At 39.9% G+C, this 17,698-nt stretch overlaps 1 protein-coding gene across 3 annotated transcripts in view; it reads left to right on the top strand.

Annotated features, from left to right (window-relative positions):
* Positions 1-17,698, top strand: part of LRRIQ1 (leucine rich repeats and IQ motif containing 1) — a 99,497-nt gene that overhangs the window by 42,410 nt on the left and 39,389 nt on the right. For all 3 annotated transcript variants that reach the window (XM_053405655.1, XM_053405654.1, XM_053405656.1), the window contains 4 exons: positions 9,630-9,719; positions 12,320-12,441; positions 13,001-13,096; positions 13,850-13,929. In XM_053405655.1, the coding sequence (XP_053261630.1) occupies positions 9,630-9,719; positions 12,320-12,441; positions 13,001-13,096; positions 13,850-13,929 (388 nt within the window). The remainder of the gene's footprint in view (positions 1-9,629; positions 9,720-12,319; positions 12,442-13,000; positions 13,097-13,849; positions 13,930-17,698) is intronic.

The following is a 17,698-nucleotide window of genomic DNA, read 5'->3' on the forward strand; positions in this document are numbered from 1 at the left end:
AATGGTTCCCTGGTTGGAATAAGGGGAAATTATCAGAACCTGTTCAGCTCACCTTATGCACATGGTAGGATATATTTATACATTGCAAAGGTGCTTTGAGATTAACCCTGAGAAAGCAGCTCCCAAACCACTTCTGTAATATCTAAAGGGTGCCCAAGATATTAACTAATTTATTATAATCCCTGCTAAGAGTCTGTGATGACTTGTGCTTCATTTTTATTTCCTTTTCGTACCTCATGATTTCAGCCTCTGAGAAAGGGCCAGCAAAATGTGCTCTTCTTAAGTTTCTCCATCCTGTTGTCTGCCATCAATTACAGAGCATTTAACCCTATTGTAAATCCATCATACCGTATACCCTTTTTTAAAAAATTGTGACATTTATGATGTCTTTATACACAATATGAGGTAAACTGGGACCTAGTTAATCTTTTACAGCACACAGCCTTCAGGCTTTATTTTAGCCACTTCCAAAAAATCAGGAACTTGGAGAGTCATTTTCTCACTAAAGTGCTTGGACAGCCATGTGCCAAGAATGCGTTAATTCTGTCAGCATTGACTTCCAAAGTGCTTTCTTTGTGAATAGGAGCCATCAGTGCAGCTGAGATCATACTTGACACATCTCTCAGTCCCTTTAAAGGGACCAGTGCAAGGAGTGATGTGTTGATTTTTCACTTTCCTTCTTGTGTAGGAGAAATGTTATTTGAAATAGATCTGGGTATTTTATTCTGTTTTAATATTAAAATTCAGAAAAGCAGTACTAAAAATAAACTAGGGTTTTTTTGTAGTAAAAAGCAGAAGAATGGCAAATGCATGTTTCCCACCAATTTCATCTTTGTGCCTTCTGACCTCCAAAACAATTCAGAAGCATATTGAATGGCATCTAAGGCTGCAATCATAACCCCACTGTCTGAATAGGCTTTGTTAGAATTGTGTTGTAAATGTTTTATTTGTTTGTTTATTTTTGCATCTGGTTAATGAAAGAATATGTAAAATCTAATAGGTCTTGTTGGGGAGACTGAGATGCTGCAATTTTCCAAGATATATACTGTAAAGGGGAAACACAGCATTGCTTCTATATATATATATCTATCTGGACATCATAAGAGCCCTGCTGGATCATACCTCTGGATGAGCAGATGCCTATGGGAAGCCTAAAAGCATTGATATGATGATACAAAACGTCATTGGTTGTGCTTTCAGGTTTTTTTTTATTAAATGAAATACCCTGCACACATAGGCAGATTAATATAGACATTCCCCTGCTTCTTGATGAGCAAGAAGGGAACTTCTATGAGTTTCCAACAACTCTACATACACTGCCTATAGACCACAGTCATCCAGTCACTTCATAGCTTTAAATTAGAGGAGAGAATTGAGATGACATAGGGTCTTGAACATGGGATACATGAAGCTCCTGCTTGTTTGAACCAGAGGCTATATTTCTTTTTGCAGGCAGGAACTGCCTTCTCCATGCTGAGAAAGGGAAAGGCCTATTTACCCAGGTTCCTGCAGTTTGACAAGGCAATCAATATGCCTCTGAATTTTAGTTGCTCAGAATTACTAGCAGGAAGAGTGTTACACTCAGGCCCTGCTTCTCAGGCCCAGATTAAGAGACTCTAAGGACTTAAAATATTTTGGTGCCCCATATATATCTAATTCAAAATAGAGACAATAATGAACTGTAAAATATATTTTTTTTATTTTGCAAAATGAAACAAAAGCTACAGTAAGATGGAAAATAATGTTTATTTTTGTATATTTACATAAATAGTGTTTATTTTTGTTCAGCTGCACCATATGGTTTATGGTAAATCCAGCAATGGAAAATTTCCGTGATGCCCCTCTTCCCTTGATGCCCTAAGCACATACTTATTTGGCTTAATGGTTAATTCAGCCCTGCTGCTTCTGAGCTTCCTGTAGGCATTTGGCTGAACACTATGAGAACAGGATGCTGGACTAGAGGAGCCATTTCATGATCCATCAAGTCTTGAAGATGGACTTCTGGCAAGCAATGGGCTGCACCTCACAACGGTTGGGAGGAATGTTTTTGCCAAAAATCTCAGAAACCTCATCAGGAGGGCTTTAAACTGACTAATGTGGGGGAGGGAGACAGTGCTCCTGAAGGTAGGAGTCTATCAATTGATGAAGATGATCATCCAAATGTCATAGACCAAATGGAGCAAACAGCACGCAGACCTAGTGGTGAGAGGAAAAAATCCTTAAATAAGAGACACGGGGGAATGATTAATGGACTTCAATGTCTGTACACTAATGCGCAAAGCATGGGAAATAAACAAGATGAGCTTGAGCTCTTGGTACAGCAAACTAAATATGACATAATAGGAATCACTGAAACCTGGTGGGATAAGTCCCACGATTGGAATGTAATAATGGAGGGATACAATCTATTTCAGAGAAACAGACCAGACAAGAAAGGAGGAGGAGTGGCGTTATATGTCAGGGATGTGTATACCTGTGAAGAGATCCAAGATTTAGAACCTCAAAGCCAAAGTGAGAGCATTTGGGTCAAAATTAAGGGAGAGAAGAATAACAGTGACCTCATTGTGGGAGTTTACTATAGATCCCCAAGCCAAACGGAGGACATAGATGATGCCTTCCTGGAACAGATGGCCAAGCATGCAAAAGGAAGGGAGATAGTAGTAATGGGGGACTTCAATTACCCGGATATTTGTTGGATGTCAAACTCAGCCAAGAGCATAAGGTCAAACAGATTCCTCACTGGCCTTGCAGACAACTTCATTGTCCAGAAAGTGGGAGAAGCAACAAGAGGAACAGCCATTTTAGATCTGGTCCTAACCAATGTTGATGACCTGGTTAGTGGGGTAGAAGTGGAAGGATCATTAGGTGCGAGTGATCATGCTCTTCTGAAGTTTACTATACAGCGGAAAGGAGCAGCCAAGCATACTAAGACTCAATTTCTCGACTTTAAGAAAGCCGACTTCATAAAACTTAGGGAAGTGCTGGGTGAGATCCCATGGACAATAATACTAAAAGGAAAGGGAGTTCATGATGGCTGGGAGTTTGTTAAGAGGGAGATAGTAAAAGCACAACTTCAGGCAATACCATTGAGATGGAAACATGGAAGGTGCCTAAAGAAGCCAGGGTGGCTATCTAAAGAACTTTTAACTGAGTTAAGATTAAAAAAGGATGTGTACAAAAAATGGAAAGGGGGGGGGGGGGAAACCACCAAAGAGGAATTCAATAGCCAGCACGTGTAGACACAAAGTCAGAAAAGCTAAAGCACAGAATGAACTCAGGCTTGCTAGAGAGGTTAAAAGCAACAAAAACGGCTTTTATGGGTATGTTCGTAGCAAAAGGAAGAACAAAGAAGCAGTGGGGTCACTCAGAGGAGAAGATGGTGAAATGCAAACAGGGGACACAGAAAGGGCTGAACTCCTCAATGCCTTCTTTGCCTCAGTCTTCTCCGATAAAGAAAACAATGCCCGACCTGAAGAATTTGGCGCAAATGATTCAGCAGAGGAAACACAGCCCAGAATAACTAAGGAGATAGTACAAGAATACTTGGCTAGTCTAGATGTATTCAAGTCTCCAGGGCCAGATGAACTGCATCCAAGAGTATTAAAAGAACTGGCAGATGTGATTTCAGAACCACTGGCAGTCATCTTTGAGAATTCCTGGAAAACAGGCAAAGTCCCGGCAGACTGGAGGAGGGCAAATGTTGTCCCTATTTTCAAAAAGGGGGAAAGAGAGGACCCAAATAATTACCGCCCAGTCAGTCTGACATCAATACCAGGGAAGATTCTGGAGCAGATCATTAAGCAAACAGTCTGTGAGCACCTAGAAAGGAATGCTATGATCACCAATAGTCAGCATGGATTTCTGAAAAATAAGTCATGTCAGACTAACCTGATCTCGTTTTTTGACAGAATTACAAGCCTGGTAGATGAAGGGAATGCAGTGGATGTAGCCTACCTTGATTTCAGCAAGGCATTTGACAAGGTGCCCCATGATATTCTTGTAAAGAAGCTGGTAAAATGTGATCTTGACTATGCTACCACTCAGTGGATTTGTAACTGGCTGACTGACCGAACCCAAAGGGTGCTCATCAATGGTTCCTCTTCATCCTGGAGAAGAGTGACTAGTGGGGTGCCACAGGGTTCTGTCTTGGGCCCGGTCTTATTCAACATCTTTATCAACGACTTGGATGATGGACTCAAGGGCATCCTGATCAAATTTGCAGATGACACCAAACTGGGAGGGGTGGCTAACACCCCAGAGGACAGGATCACACTTCAAAACGACCTTGACAGATTAGAGAACTGGGCCAAAACAAACAAGATGAATTTTAACAGGGAGAAATGTAAAGTATTGCACTTGGGCAAAAAAAAAATGAGAGGCACAAATACAAGATGGGTGACACCTGGCTTGAGAGCACTACATGTGAAAAGGATCTAGGAGTCTTGGTTGACCACAAACTTGACATGAGCCAACAGTGTGACGCGGCAGCTAAAAAAGCCAATGCAATTCTGGGCTGCATCAATAGGAGTATAGCATCTAGATCAAGGGAAGTAATAGTGCCACTGTATTCTGCTCTGGTCAGACCTCACCTGGAGTACTGTGTCCAGTTCTGGGCACCACAGTTCAAGAAGGACACTGACAAACTGGAACGTGTCCAGAGGAGGGCAACCAAAATGGTCAAAGGCCTGGAAACGATGCCTTATGAGGAACGGCTAAGGGAGCTGGGCATGTTTAGCCTGGAGAAGAGGAGGTTAAGGGGTGATATGATAGCCATGTTGAAATATATAAAAGGATGTCACATAGAGGAGGGAGAAAGGTTGTTTTCTGCTGCTCCAGAGAAGCGGACACGGAGCAATGGATCCAAACTACAAGAAAGAAGATTCCACCTAAACATTAGGAAGAACTTCCTGACAGTAAGAGCTGTTCGACAGTGGAATTTGCTGCCAAGGAGTGTGGTGGAGTCTCCTTCTTTGGAGGTCTTTAAGCAGAGGCTTGACAACCATATGTCAGGAGTGCTCTGATGGTGTTTCCTGCTTGGCATGGGGTTGGACTCGATGGCCCTTGTGGTCTCTTCCAACTCTATGATTCTATGATTCTAAGTCTATTCTTATGTTCAAACAAGAGGTGCACTCCTCATTAGTATTGTGTGTACTTCTGATTCTATAGATTTTAAGAATGTTTCATTCTGTTTTAATTATTGCTTTTTCTATGTTTTAGCTGTTTCTATTTTAACTGCGAGCCACCTTGAGTCCCTATCAGGAAAAAAGTGGGATATAAATAAATACAGTACCATAATCATAATCATAATTTGATTATTTTCTTCTACATTTTTAGTGTATGTATGTTTTCATCTCTGTGTACCGTATTGTTTTCTTATTTTTGATATAAATCACCCTCCACTGGAAGGAGTCTAGGGTGATGTACAACTAAATAAATAAATGTAAAGATAGTGTCAGCAAATTGGTGAGGTTTTCCCCACTCCTGTCATCAGGAAAATGAGGAATTGGTTCTTCTCTTCATGTTTATAAGAAGCCTTTACCTGAGCAGCAAGTTCCCTACACTTGCATTCTCACCTTTTCTCTGTTGATCATGAGTATCTGAAGGAGAATTGTCTTCATGAAGTAGCTAACTCGGCTTTTCATCCCACAAGAAATAGATTTGTCCACAGTTTGGGTAGCTGAGCTCAAGAGTAGTATGAAGATGATGAAGTAAGATTATGAACCAGATCAAAAATGCATTTAAGAATGAAGGGAGTACAGTGGCAGAGCTCCTTGGCTGGATAGGTGTATTCAAGAAAGTATGCAATTTATATTACACACAATATGCCTCTCTCCTTCGTGGAGCTCAGAGAAGCATATAGGGGATATTATTTGTCTAAGACCACCCAGTGAGTTTTATAGCCATAAAAGCAGGGATTGGACTTTAGACATCTTACATCCTCATCCAACTTATTCTAGCCACACGCAACACTGGCTTTAAGGTTTAGAGTCTAATTGTGAAGAACAGGGCTGTGCTATATGTGCTTGACATTTACAAGTTTCAGGTTTGGTGTTTTCGTACCCAAATAGAAAAGGTATATATGTTGGGAGGGCGCCTATGGAAATGTGTGTATATATGTGTGTGTACATGCACACATGGAGATATGGCTAGCTAAGCAAGAACTTGTCATAGTTCCCTAAGGATCATCTAGTCTAACTCCCTTCGATGCAGGAACCACAGTAAAATAATCCCTAACAGATGGCCATCAAACTTCTGCTTTAAAAACCTCCAATGAAAGAGAGTCCACCATATTCAAATGTAATCCATTCCACTGTCAAACAACGCTTACAGTCAGAAAGTTCTTCCTAATATTTAGTCAGAATCTCCTTTCTTGCACTTAAAATCCATTGGTTCAGGTCCTACCCTGCAGCAGCAGAAAACCAGCTCGCTCCATTATCCATGTGACAGGCCTTCAGATATTTAAGGTGGCTCGGCCCTCTCTTCTCCAGGCTAAACATACTCTGCTCCCTCAACCATTCCTCATAAGATGTGGCTTCAAGACCTTTTATCATCTTGGTTGCCCTCCTCTGCACATGTTCCAGCTTATCAATATCCTTCTTAAACTGTGGCACCTAGAACTGGATTGAGTATTCCAGGTAGGGTCTGACCAACACAGAATAGACTAGTACTATTACTTCCCTTGATCCGGACACTATACTTCTGTTGATGCAAACTACAATTGCATTAGCTTTTTTCTTTTGCTGGTACATCACACTGCTGACTCGTGTTAAGCTTATGGTCTACTAAGACCCATAGATCACAAATTACTTTTGATAGTTTTTGTCCAGTTCTTCAATCTGTTAACATCATCTTGAATCGTGCATCTATATTCTGAGGTATTAGCAACCCCTCTCAGTTTCCTATTTAAAGCTTAAATCTATTTATCTTTGCTGTTGCCTAGCTTGCATCATGAACTGAACTAGAGAAAACCCATATTTTGTTGAAGGAAATCTTTATCAACTATACTGCAGGCAGTATGTGATTCCGTTCTCCAAAATTGCATGGAAAGGGACTCTGTGCAATCAGCATTCATGTAGAAGCCCTCATATGTAGAGGCATACACACACACACACACACATACAGAAGAGAAGGACTTGAACTGCTCCTCCATCGTGCTATTTCCAGACTGGCTCCTAGTCACTGGGAGCCGTGTTTTTCAGGATGCATTAAACACACTGACTGACTAAAAAGCTAAGAGGTTTCTGAACTGAGAGGCTAATGTGGGAGTAGAGAATAATTAAGAGGGCTGTTTTAATCTACTATGTATTACCTGACTTGATATGCTTGCTTCTGTGTTTTCATAATACTTAATCCATCTGTATATTGTAGCCCAACATTGTTACATACATCTCCACTGTTCTCCTGAAGTCAAATATCCTACTGCATAAAGAAGGAAGCATATGAAACTGCAAAATAACAACAACAATATATTCTGGAGAAAAAGAAAAAAGTACACATAGTACTTTAGGGAAAGTTGAAACATTTCTGTCTAGTTTTTTTTAAAATCCAGTCAAATCCAAATCTTTCCCCACTTCCAGAACTAATCTTTGTGATATTCACAATTGTAAATCTCAAGTAGTAAGGCTTGAAAAATCCTAATTTTAAAAAATACTAGTGGCTTCAGAATAACATGGAACCGTATAGCTAAGACTGATGATCCCAAAATCATGTAGCCTTTATTAAAATATGAGCAGTTCTAAAAATCAGTTTAATTTTTGACCAGCATCCAAAATGTAATGTCTTTCAAAATAGGTGAAATATGACTCTGTCCCTTTACTTTTCATTAAGGGGGAAGTAACCTAGTAGTCCCCCTTTTCACCAACATGGGTTGTTCTTAAATAGATCAATATAGAATTTCGGTAATCCTATCTTCTGGTATCCAAAAGCTCGGATAATCATCTCAGAGAAATAAATGCAACCTAGCAGTAGTGCATAAATGGGTGAAAGATGTTGTAGCCACGCCATTTAGAGGCTTTTTATGTGGGAGGGAAAGGTGTTAAATCAAAATGAAACATCAAAATTTTGCTGACATACAAACAGCCTCAGCCCCTAAGGGCAGGTACACATGCTCTATGCAGCACACCCAATTTTTGTGGATACACTGGTGTTTCCCACAGCATATGCCTAAAGTGTTTAAAATTTCAAATCTGTCTCTCTCCGCCCCCTCCCCCCGGTGTGAAGGAAGTAACAACATGTTGTTTTGGCATTTTTGATACAGTTGCTGCTAATCTTTCCATATGTGTGCTCCTTCTCAAACCCACCCATCTCACATGTCTTGCTACCAAAAAAAAGGGAAGTGGGTCCACAGCAACAACAAAAAAACAAAAGAGGAAAAATAATGGTGATAATGTTAATCATCATCATCATCATCATCATACTATATAGGAAAAGGAAAATTCAAAATAGATAAATTCTCTCAAACTTTCAATGAACAAAGCACAGTTAATTCCGTGCAATGATAGACTACCTGTACTTTCTCTCTCCTTTTTTCAGGTGATCTTAGTCTGTAATTGATTTTATAATCACTACTAGTTTTAAAATACTTTTTGATGCAGTGAATACCTATAGTAATTCAAGCAGAGGAGAACTGGGTTACAGGGAGGAGAATGACAATCTCCGTTCTTCCCTTTCTCCCCATGTGCCTGTACTGGGCATCCTACTCTGAGCTGCCTCACTAAAAGGTTACTCCTTGAGAGAAGCAGCACATTGCTAGGATGCTACAAGTCCTTTCAGCCTCAGAATCCCCCAGATTAAGTGTGTTTACACCATGATTTGGCCCCATTGCCTTCCTCCTCCATGTAGAAGTTGGTCCTTGGACCACCTCCTTGGGGACTTGGTGAATATGTTTTGGAAGCAGAAGATACTTAAGGGAAGTGAAAAGATGTGGTGAAGAGAAGAGGCAAGGAGGCAAGGGAAGAGCGGTGAGCTGGATTACTTAGGAGACCTAGGAAAAGGAAAGTGGTATGGAGGCAGGAGGGACTTGAAGAAACGGGACAGAGAAAACTACAGACAGGGACAAGGGAGCTAAGAAGGAAGCAAGGGTCAAGGTAAAGGGTGGTTGGGCAAATGCATCCAGGAACATTTCTGTACAAATTTTCAGCATTTGTCTGGCATGTTCCTATACTGTAATGGCAATTACAGAGAGTGAGAGGACATTCTGTATGCTTCAATAGTGTGTGTGGTGGTGCAACAGCAACCTTTTACAGGCAGAGTTTGACTGCCAGTTGGAAAGATTAGCTCTGCAATTCCAGATGTTGCAAAAATTCCATTTGCATTTAAAATTTCTGCAGAAGGCAGCTTTCTGTGTTTAATTCTGACTCTGCTGAATAGCACTTTAAAACAATTTAGTCTAGATTGTTCCCATTGGAATTATTATGAGGGAAATCAAATGATATAAATTAATCCAAAACTTCTTTTTAGCTTCATCATTACTGTCCTACAGGTGACTATTATATTAGAATAGAATGGCTCAGAATCACTGAAAGCAGCATGCAACGCGGTCAAAATGGTGCTTTATAGAAGTTATCAAAACGAAACTGATATTATCCCTGCACTATTGACTTCATTGGTTTGTTGTTGTTTTAAACCAGGCTGTCATAGAGAAAGAATGGCCAGCTTTGGATTCCACCCGCTTCCTTTCACAAACACTGCTATTCTCAGACCAATTGCCCTCGCCAAAGGTAACATGTCACGGAAACTTTCTTCGTATTTGGCCTTTGTTCATTCCTTAAGGATCTCACTACACTTGGTGTGATTAATATTGCAATTTATTGACTGAAAAAACATAATTACTTTAAGAAGCCTCTGACTTCCTCCTCATCCCCAGATGTAATTTTTCATGTTGCTTTTCTTTCATTTGCTTAATTCCCCCCCTTTATTTTTGGATTTCTTTCAACACTTTACTTCACAGTAGCAAAATATATATATATGATGATGTGCCTCAGCTGCACATTTGGCAGTGGATTAAAAATTGCTAGTTGACACAGCGCTTTCAAAAACACTGAAGCCTGCAATATATGGCAACAGCTGAAGATTTTCAGAGCAGCTAAAGATCATTGAACTGTAATGTCTGTTAGCTATTTGATAATCTTTGAAGTTTCAGCTTTCTTTATTTTATGTTTAATTCTCTTTGTTATATGCAATGTGTTTTCAACAATATTTGTACTAGCAATAAGATAGAGAATGGTCATAAATGGCAGACAGTAGTGCTTAAGCATGTTAATTTTTCACTCATTGGAGTAATTAAATGCAAGCCTTACACTCTAGTCCTAAGCATGCCTCCTTCAGAGTGATTTCACTGATTTCAAGTAGGATTCCTCTCCAATTAAATGTGTTTAAGTTCAGGGTGCCAGCCATGCTTTCAGGAATGTAGTTTTAATTTGAATTTCAAACTGCTTCCAGATCATAACCTGCTCACGTCTTAGGTACATTGAGGTGGTTAAGTGCATTCCAAATTATTGCAAAATGACTGGATCTTGTTAAAGTCTGTGGCTGTGATCCAACTAAACAAAATGTCTGCATGGGGGAGAGCTGTGCACACAGACGGCTGTTTCTTTGAAGTTTCCACCAAGGATGCTTATGCTGCAACAAAGACCAGCTTTTTGGTTTAAAATGCATCTTCCTTTTGCAAGATGCAGCTGTGGTTGAAACCTCAAACAAACCTCCGACCTCACAGGATTCTTTCCTGTGCATATAGCTTACTTGGGCAGAGCCTATGAGTGCAGTCTGTGTAAAATAAAAAAAGGATGGTCTGCATGTTGCTCTTCTCATGGAATGATTCTCATGGAATTTTCCTTGTCTGGTTATAAGTCAACATGGCTTGTCACATAGGTCTATCATACCATGTAGAGTTTCATTCACCAGCGCTGGATATTCATGAAAGCATCACTCATTCACTGAGAAATCTTTTATGTGAAAATTTCCTATTTCTCCATATTTTCTATTTCTATATTCTATTTTCTATTTCTCCATATTTTGCAGTGTACTTCTAGGCCAAATCAAAGGTGCTGGATTTATCTTTTGAAAGCACTTCATGACATGAGAGCCATATATTTCAGAAGTCATCTCTCCCTATATCTGCACTCATGCCAATTATATTTCTCAGATCAGCCCCTGCATTGTAATTTTTTTCTGTGGGGAGTGAGAAACTGTGATTGAAGCAAAGACTTTACAACAATTGTTCAAAAATCTGAGTTGTCTCAGAAAAAGCATCAAGGCTCTTATTTTGGTTGCCAGATTTTATGACTTGCATCTGTCAAATTCTGAAAGCAAATAGAAGTTGTTTTCTTCAATCATGTTTTTCTTTGTTTTAGGCCACTTCTAGACTGTTGCTGTTATGTGGATTGGATCCAATTGCATGCTAGCAAATTTAGGTTGCACAATTTAAGTAGATTAAAGTAGAATCATGTCCCATTTCACCATCTGAGGTGAAATGGAGAAGTCCTTACTCCCACTCATGCTGAAGCCTTGCTTACTGGGGTTGCAAAGCTGCAACTTCTGGATTCCAGTGAGATCTCACCGGAACCCAGAAGTTGCAATTGCTTCTCCTTGTTTGTCTGGTGGCAGCAGTGGGGGGGGGGGCAACCAGGCCCCCACCCCCATGCCACCATGAGAGAAGTGAGGAGAAGAAGCAGCGGCAAGAACTTGTGAGAGCTCCACAAGCTCCCATGAGATTTTGCCAGAAGTTGCCGTTGCCTCACTTCTCGTCTCCTCACTTCTCTTGTGGTGGCAGCAGGAGCCCACAGGAGCCCACTGCCCCTTGGGATTCCATCACCTGAGACAGCTGCCTTAGTCCACCTCATGGAATGGCTGGTCCTGCTCTTGAACAGCATCCCCCCAACCACCACCACCAAAAAAGAGAGAATTTTTGCACTATGGAAAGTGATAGGAAATTGCACTAGCAAGTGATATAACCATTGCTTGATGTGACATCATATAACCTCCCCACAAGCTACCAGAATGAATGTGGATGTTCTATAACTTCCCTGCAAATTTTGTGCAAACAAATCAGGATAAATGTTCAATGAGCAGGTCATTAGAAAACAATCTTAGTGTTTTATTATGCATTGAGCATTTATTAATTTTCTTGTAGACTGCATTGAGGCTAAGGAAAACTCTACGATAAATGTTGATGGCTCTGATTATATAGCACATGCCTTACTTCTGAGTAGGCATGTATACCATTGCTTTATAAATGTGTAAACTAGCCCTTTTTATGTTATTGTCCAAGCAGAAGTAAGAGAACTATTTGTTTAAACATTTTTATTCCTCTCCTTAAAAGTATACTGAACCTACAGGATGTGGAGACAATTCACATCATTTAAAGTGGCTTCCACATAAAACTCGGCAGCTTAAGGAAAGACCCAAATCATTCTTGTCAGAAAGTAGTCAGATTAGTAACAGGTAAGTAAACAAATAGCTTTTAATGTTGCTTTCTGTAACTAACCGATTTAATAATCACTGGAAGAGCAATTAGAATTTCTTGTTGCTGTTTTGCTATTTTTAATTCATGTGATTTAAGTATTCAGCACATGTGCTTGGCACTAAAATAACGCAAATCAAATGCAAACAGTAGCCCTTTAATGAGCCAGTATTTCCTCATTAATTTTTTTTAAAAAGCATAAAATTAAAGTGCTATAAACTGAAGTCATAAAATAAAAAAGTAAAGTATGAAGTAGACATTAAAATGCAGATATCTGCTAGATAAGGGCAGAAGGATTTCTTACAGCTCTGCATTCCTTTGTAGAAAAATCTTGAAATACGCTTTGAGTAATTGGAGTGTAAACATTTCATGTGGAAGTCTGACTTTTATTACTCTCCAAGATAAAGTTCCTGGTATATTAAAATAGATTTTATTTCTGGGTTTCAGAAGGCTTAGGTGCTTGGTAGCACTATAAAAAACTGTGGGGACTTACTTCTGTTACTGGGCTAGTTTTCAAGAACTTTTGCTTGTCTTCCTCAGGTCAGAGAAGAGCACTCTCTCACAGCTTTCTGACCTGAAACTCCCCCAAAGGTCATCACAAAGATCAGAAAAAGAAGAAAAAATTTCAGAAGAATGGTATGTTTAGTTTATCATACTTCCACTTTTAATGGCAACTGTATTTATCAGGACTTGCTCATTTAGGTGAAAGCTGTGTTAGTGGCTGTCACAGCTAATCCGAAACATTTGTGCTTTTGTGTCCGGTAACTTTGTACACCATCCTTGGATCATGATGGACACCATGTTAGGTTTTCTGAGACTGAATCAGCATAAGTGATGGTAATAAGAACATAATGTGCAGTTGTTGGCAATGAGAATGGTTTTATTGAATCAAGTTGGTCCATAGTAATACATTTATGAAATATGGTTTGTGTATCCCCGAGATCAGTTGCCCGTTCAGCAGCCAGTGTTGAATGTAATCTTGAGCAATTATGCACGCAATTTTCTTAATTTTAGTGGGCTAACATTATTGGAACCATATAGAGGTCTACAGCCCATGCCAAGGTCTGCACATATACTTTATTTGTAATATGTGCTTTGCTATTGTATTATAGAGAATCCAAACAGCCCTGCATGTGGTATGCACATGTAATTCAACATTTTAGGTCCATCCCCTTCTCACATGTCCTTTGCTGTCCCTGAATTCACCCCTCAGCATCAAAATGGCCTCAAAGACCAATATTCAATGTGATGTGAGGTCTGCAATGTGATGTGAGGAAACCTGACAACTCTTCTGGGTATGCACAGGAGTGGCTTTCCACATACCTTCCTATATATTCAGTAGATGCATATTTCTTGTTGCCTGATGACTAAAACTCACCTTTCTTTTAGGGGTTTTAAAGACATTTCTACTGCACAGTTGATGCTAAAGAGAGCACATAAAATGAAAGCAAAGAAATCTAATAAGCTTGGTAAGTAAGCATTCCTGATGAACTATGTGATAGAAGTTACATGTCAAAAATAAATCTGGTCTATTGATCTACATCTGGAAAGAGGCCCTCACCTCTTAAAAGCATTGAAGTGTATTGAAAGGTTGACACATCCAAAACTGATTGATGTTCATCGGATTGCTACTTAAGTATCATTGATTTCAAAGTAGCTTGCACCTCTATGCACTTATGTGTCAGGTAACAGAATCATTTTGATTTTATCAGCCTTAATTTTGTTTATAATGTAGACATATTCATTTCATATCATCTGGAAATATATGTGGACAATGGTTGCTCTAGATTGTTTATTTAATAAGACAATTCTCAATTTTGTGAATTTTTAAAAAAACCATTTGAAAACATTGAAATGCCAGTAATGTTGACTTCTAATTTCAAGTTATTAATGATGCCACTTTGATATTTTGAATGCTATTTGAAACGCTCTTGCAGATGTTTTGATGTATCATCAGTGCTGAATTTTGTGTGGCAAAATCAAGTGTGCCTTTAAGAAATGCAATTTAAAATCTTAAGCATGTGCCTGTGACAAAGGAAAAGAAAATGGAGAGAGCCACCAAAGAGTACATGCAAGTCCAGGGATTCTCATGGCCTCCCACCCTGTTCTATCAAAATATCCAGAATATCTGGTGTCCAGCTGAATTTTTCACATACATACATCTTGGTGGCCTACGTATCATTTGTAATTAATGGAACCCATTAGAGTGTATCATCTTTTCTCCATATGTGGTCTGCTTTATGTTACTTATGATTAATCCATTCTGAAATATACTCAGAGTCGCAAAGTGATTTCATGCTCTTTATTCAGCTCATAGTGGTGAGGAGGAATGAATGAAAGTCCCCTCAAAGTATCTGCTTTATATACATTATTTACACAATGGGCTGCACATGATTGGCTAATTCCGGAATTCTACTGTAAGCCAATCAGGTTGTGGATTCACTTCTATCTGGAGCATGATTGGGTAGTTCCTGCCAACCAATCATACTGCTGCATTGTTCTAGGACCAATCAGACTGCTGCATTCTGAATCCTATTGTTCTAGGACCAATCAGACTGCTGCCTTTTGGATCCTATTGTTCTAGGACCAATCAGACTGCTGCAGTTTGGATCCTATTCAACTCAGTACATAACACATTCCTAAACTGTTGTTTCTTAAAGCATATCAAAGTCTGCTGTCCTGTCTTTTGTCCTGAGAATATAATCAGTATATAAACAGAGGGCTGATCTGGCATAATGGTTAAGAGCAACAGGATTCCTGACAGATGCCAAGTTCCCAAGAGATGCATGTGCATTAAGATAAACGCATGTGCAATACATATAATACACAGAGTTTTCCCATTGCTAGTAAAGGGTTGAGTAACAGCTCCACCAGGTGGTCAAAGGCTGGGTGAAATTGAGGGAATTAGGCAGCTCCCACAATTCAGTTTGCTCCTGCCTTCATCAAAGAAGTCAGCTCCTTCTCTTTTTCTCCTCAGGCTAGCTTTTTGCCTGTTTTCCCTTCCATTTTCCCCCTCTCTGTCTCTGATTGCTCTGGTAATTTTTCACTTTGCCTTTTAGTGACCTTATTTCTTCCTTAGTGCAGCTTTGCAGTCCTTTTTCCCCCTCAGCTCTCTCCAGTCCACTACCACCCTTTTCCTTATTGGAAATCTTCCCACCTGTTTTCTTTTCCTGTTTACTCTGTTCTTTCTATTAAAAGAAAGCAAGAAAAATAAAAAAATAAAAAGCCCTTCCCTCTCCCTTCTGTTGTCTCCTCTTCTTCCCTCCCCATATTCTGGCTGACTATTTTGGCATCAGAGGGTGGACAGTGGCAGGGAGCCTTCTCTTAGCTTATTTGGTAAGAAGTCTTTTAAGCTACTTCACATCCACCTTCTTACCAGGCATGTGTGTTGTACACTGCTACAGTGTCTGTAGCCTTTGTACCAGGAGAGGATGGCATCCAACAGCCCTCCTAGTGTAGCCTCTGGCAGCTCTGGCTATATTGCTATATTGACTTCCCCCATGTTTCTCTCTGCCCCTTGCCCTGGACCATAGACTATGTATTGATAGGCTGCTCAGTAGCTCTGCTGTCCATACTCTATGGCTCAAAGGAGCACAATCAGAAAGAAAGGAAAGAGCAGGTGATGACTATTGTCATCTTACTCTGATTGTGAGCTTTCCTGGGGCATCTGTAGAAAACAGAATGCTGGACTTAATGGGTCTTTGGAGTCATTCAGATTCTTATGCAAATTATAATGTTTGGGTTTGAAGGGACTACTAAATTCTCCATTTTCTGAAGTCCCCCAAATTTGCCTGTCAGTTTAAAGCCCCACAGACCCAAATTATAACTGAATCATACCCCAAGTTTGCTGACATCTGCTATATATTCTCTTTGAAAAGCATTTCTCCATTGCAAGCACAATATGGAGTCGTTGTCTAGGTATATAGTGAGCACTATCCTGAACTCAGATTAGAAAGAAGGCGATCCAGGCTATTTGCATGTTTGTATTCTTTTACAAAGTCTGTCTGTGTTGATGTCTGAAAGTTTGCATGAAGGGAAATTAGGTTCTGGCAAGTACCCAAGTCTTGTGGCTTTTATCAAAAGGAAGGTCTCGGGATTAGCTTTCGATATATGTTGTGCTGTAGACAACTGGTGTCTGAGTACTTTGCTGGACCAGTGCTGTCAGGTAATGGATCAGAGGGCTGTTCTGCTTTAATCCATTACAGTTATGAATGTTTATTCAAGCAGTTAAATAAGTTGTGGCCACAGTTTAACCATACCAAATGTGTGCTGTGATTTATTCATCTACTGTGTCCACACCAAGTACTTTTCTCTAATATGAGATAATCGGAAAAGTGTGGGCATGATACTGGAACACTTTGCAGCCAAGGAGAACTGGCAGAATGTCAAAAGATTTCCAAGTGTGGAGAATGCACAGTCTTAATTAAGCAGTAGTCCACAATGTATCACTTTGGTTTTAAACACCCATGGTCACAAAGTGTTATTTGCCATGTCTTGACAAGATAGGAACTGTGTTCCTCATTATACTTTGATTCTTGAAGATGCAGTATTTATCCTCTTAAGCCTGTAATCCTAACCCCTGGCTGGCAGTGGCTGGGCATGATGGAGTAGCACAGCAATCACTGCATCCACAACCCCACCACTCACGCCACTCAGAGTGGAACATGGGGATTTTTAAAAGCCCCTTTCCTGCACCAGCACTCAGACTGGTGCTGCAAAGACGCCTAGTTGGAGCCCAGTGCTATCATGTGACTGTAACAAGGCACACTTCATAACTACCGGATCATGTGTGTTACCCTGCTGCATTTCAGGGTTTTCCACTGGCCACTGTCAGTGGAGGGTGGTGAAGCAAGGCTGGGCTGGGCAGAGGAACACTTCCTCTCCATCCAAATGCCCGCCAGCACAGCAATTCACAGATTGGATTGGTCTGTAATTCACAAATACTCTGTCATAGTTCTTCCCCCACAAAAAAAAAATCTATTTAAACAAAGTTTAACCACTTAAAGCTTTCACTAAAATCAAACAATATATAAATTTTGTCAAGGGCTTTTGTCTCGTTTTACATTACAGTGCTAAGCACTTTTTCTAGAGCCAAGCCAACTTATCTTTAATGGCACATCATCCAAACAATAGGGTTTAACATTCTAGTCTACATCATATGTAATTCCAGTTTCTGGTACCAGTGCATAATATAATAAAATACACATTTGCTCCATAAGAGTAAACCATAGGAATAAA

The sequence above is a fragment of the Podarcis raffonei genome, chromosome 10 (assembly GCF_027172205.1).
Source record: "Podarcis raffonei isolate rPodRaf1 chromosome 10, rPodRaf1.pri, whole genome shotgun sequence".
In the NCBI taxonomy this organism is placed as follows: Eukaryota; Metazoa; Chordata; class Lepidosauria; order Squamata; family Lacertidae; genus Podarcis; species Podarcis raffonei.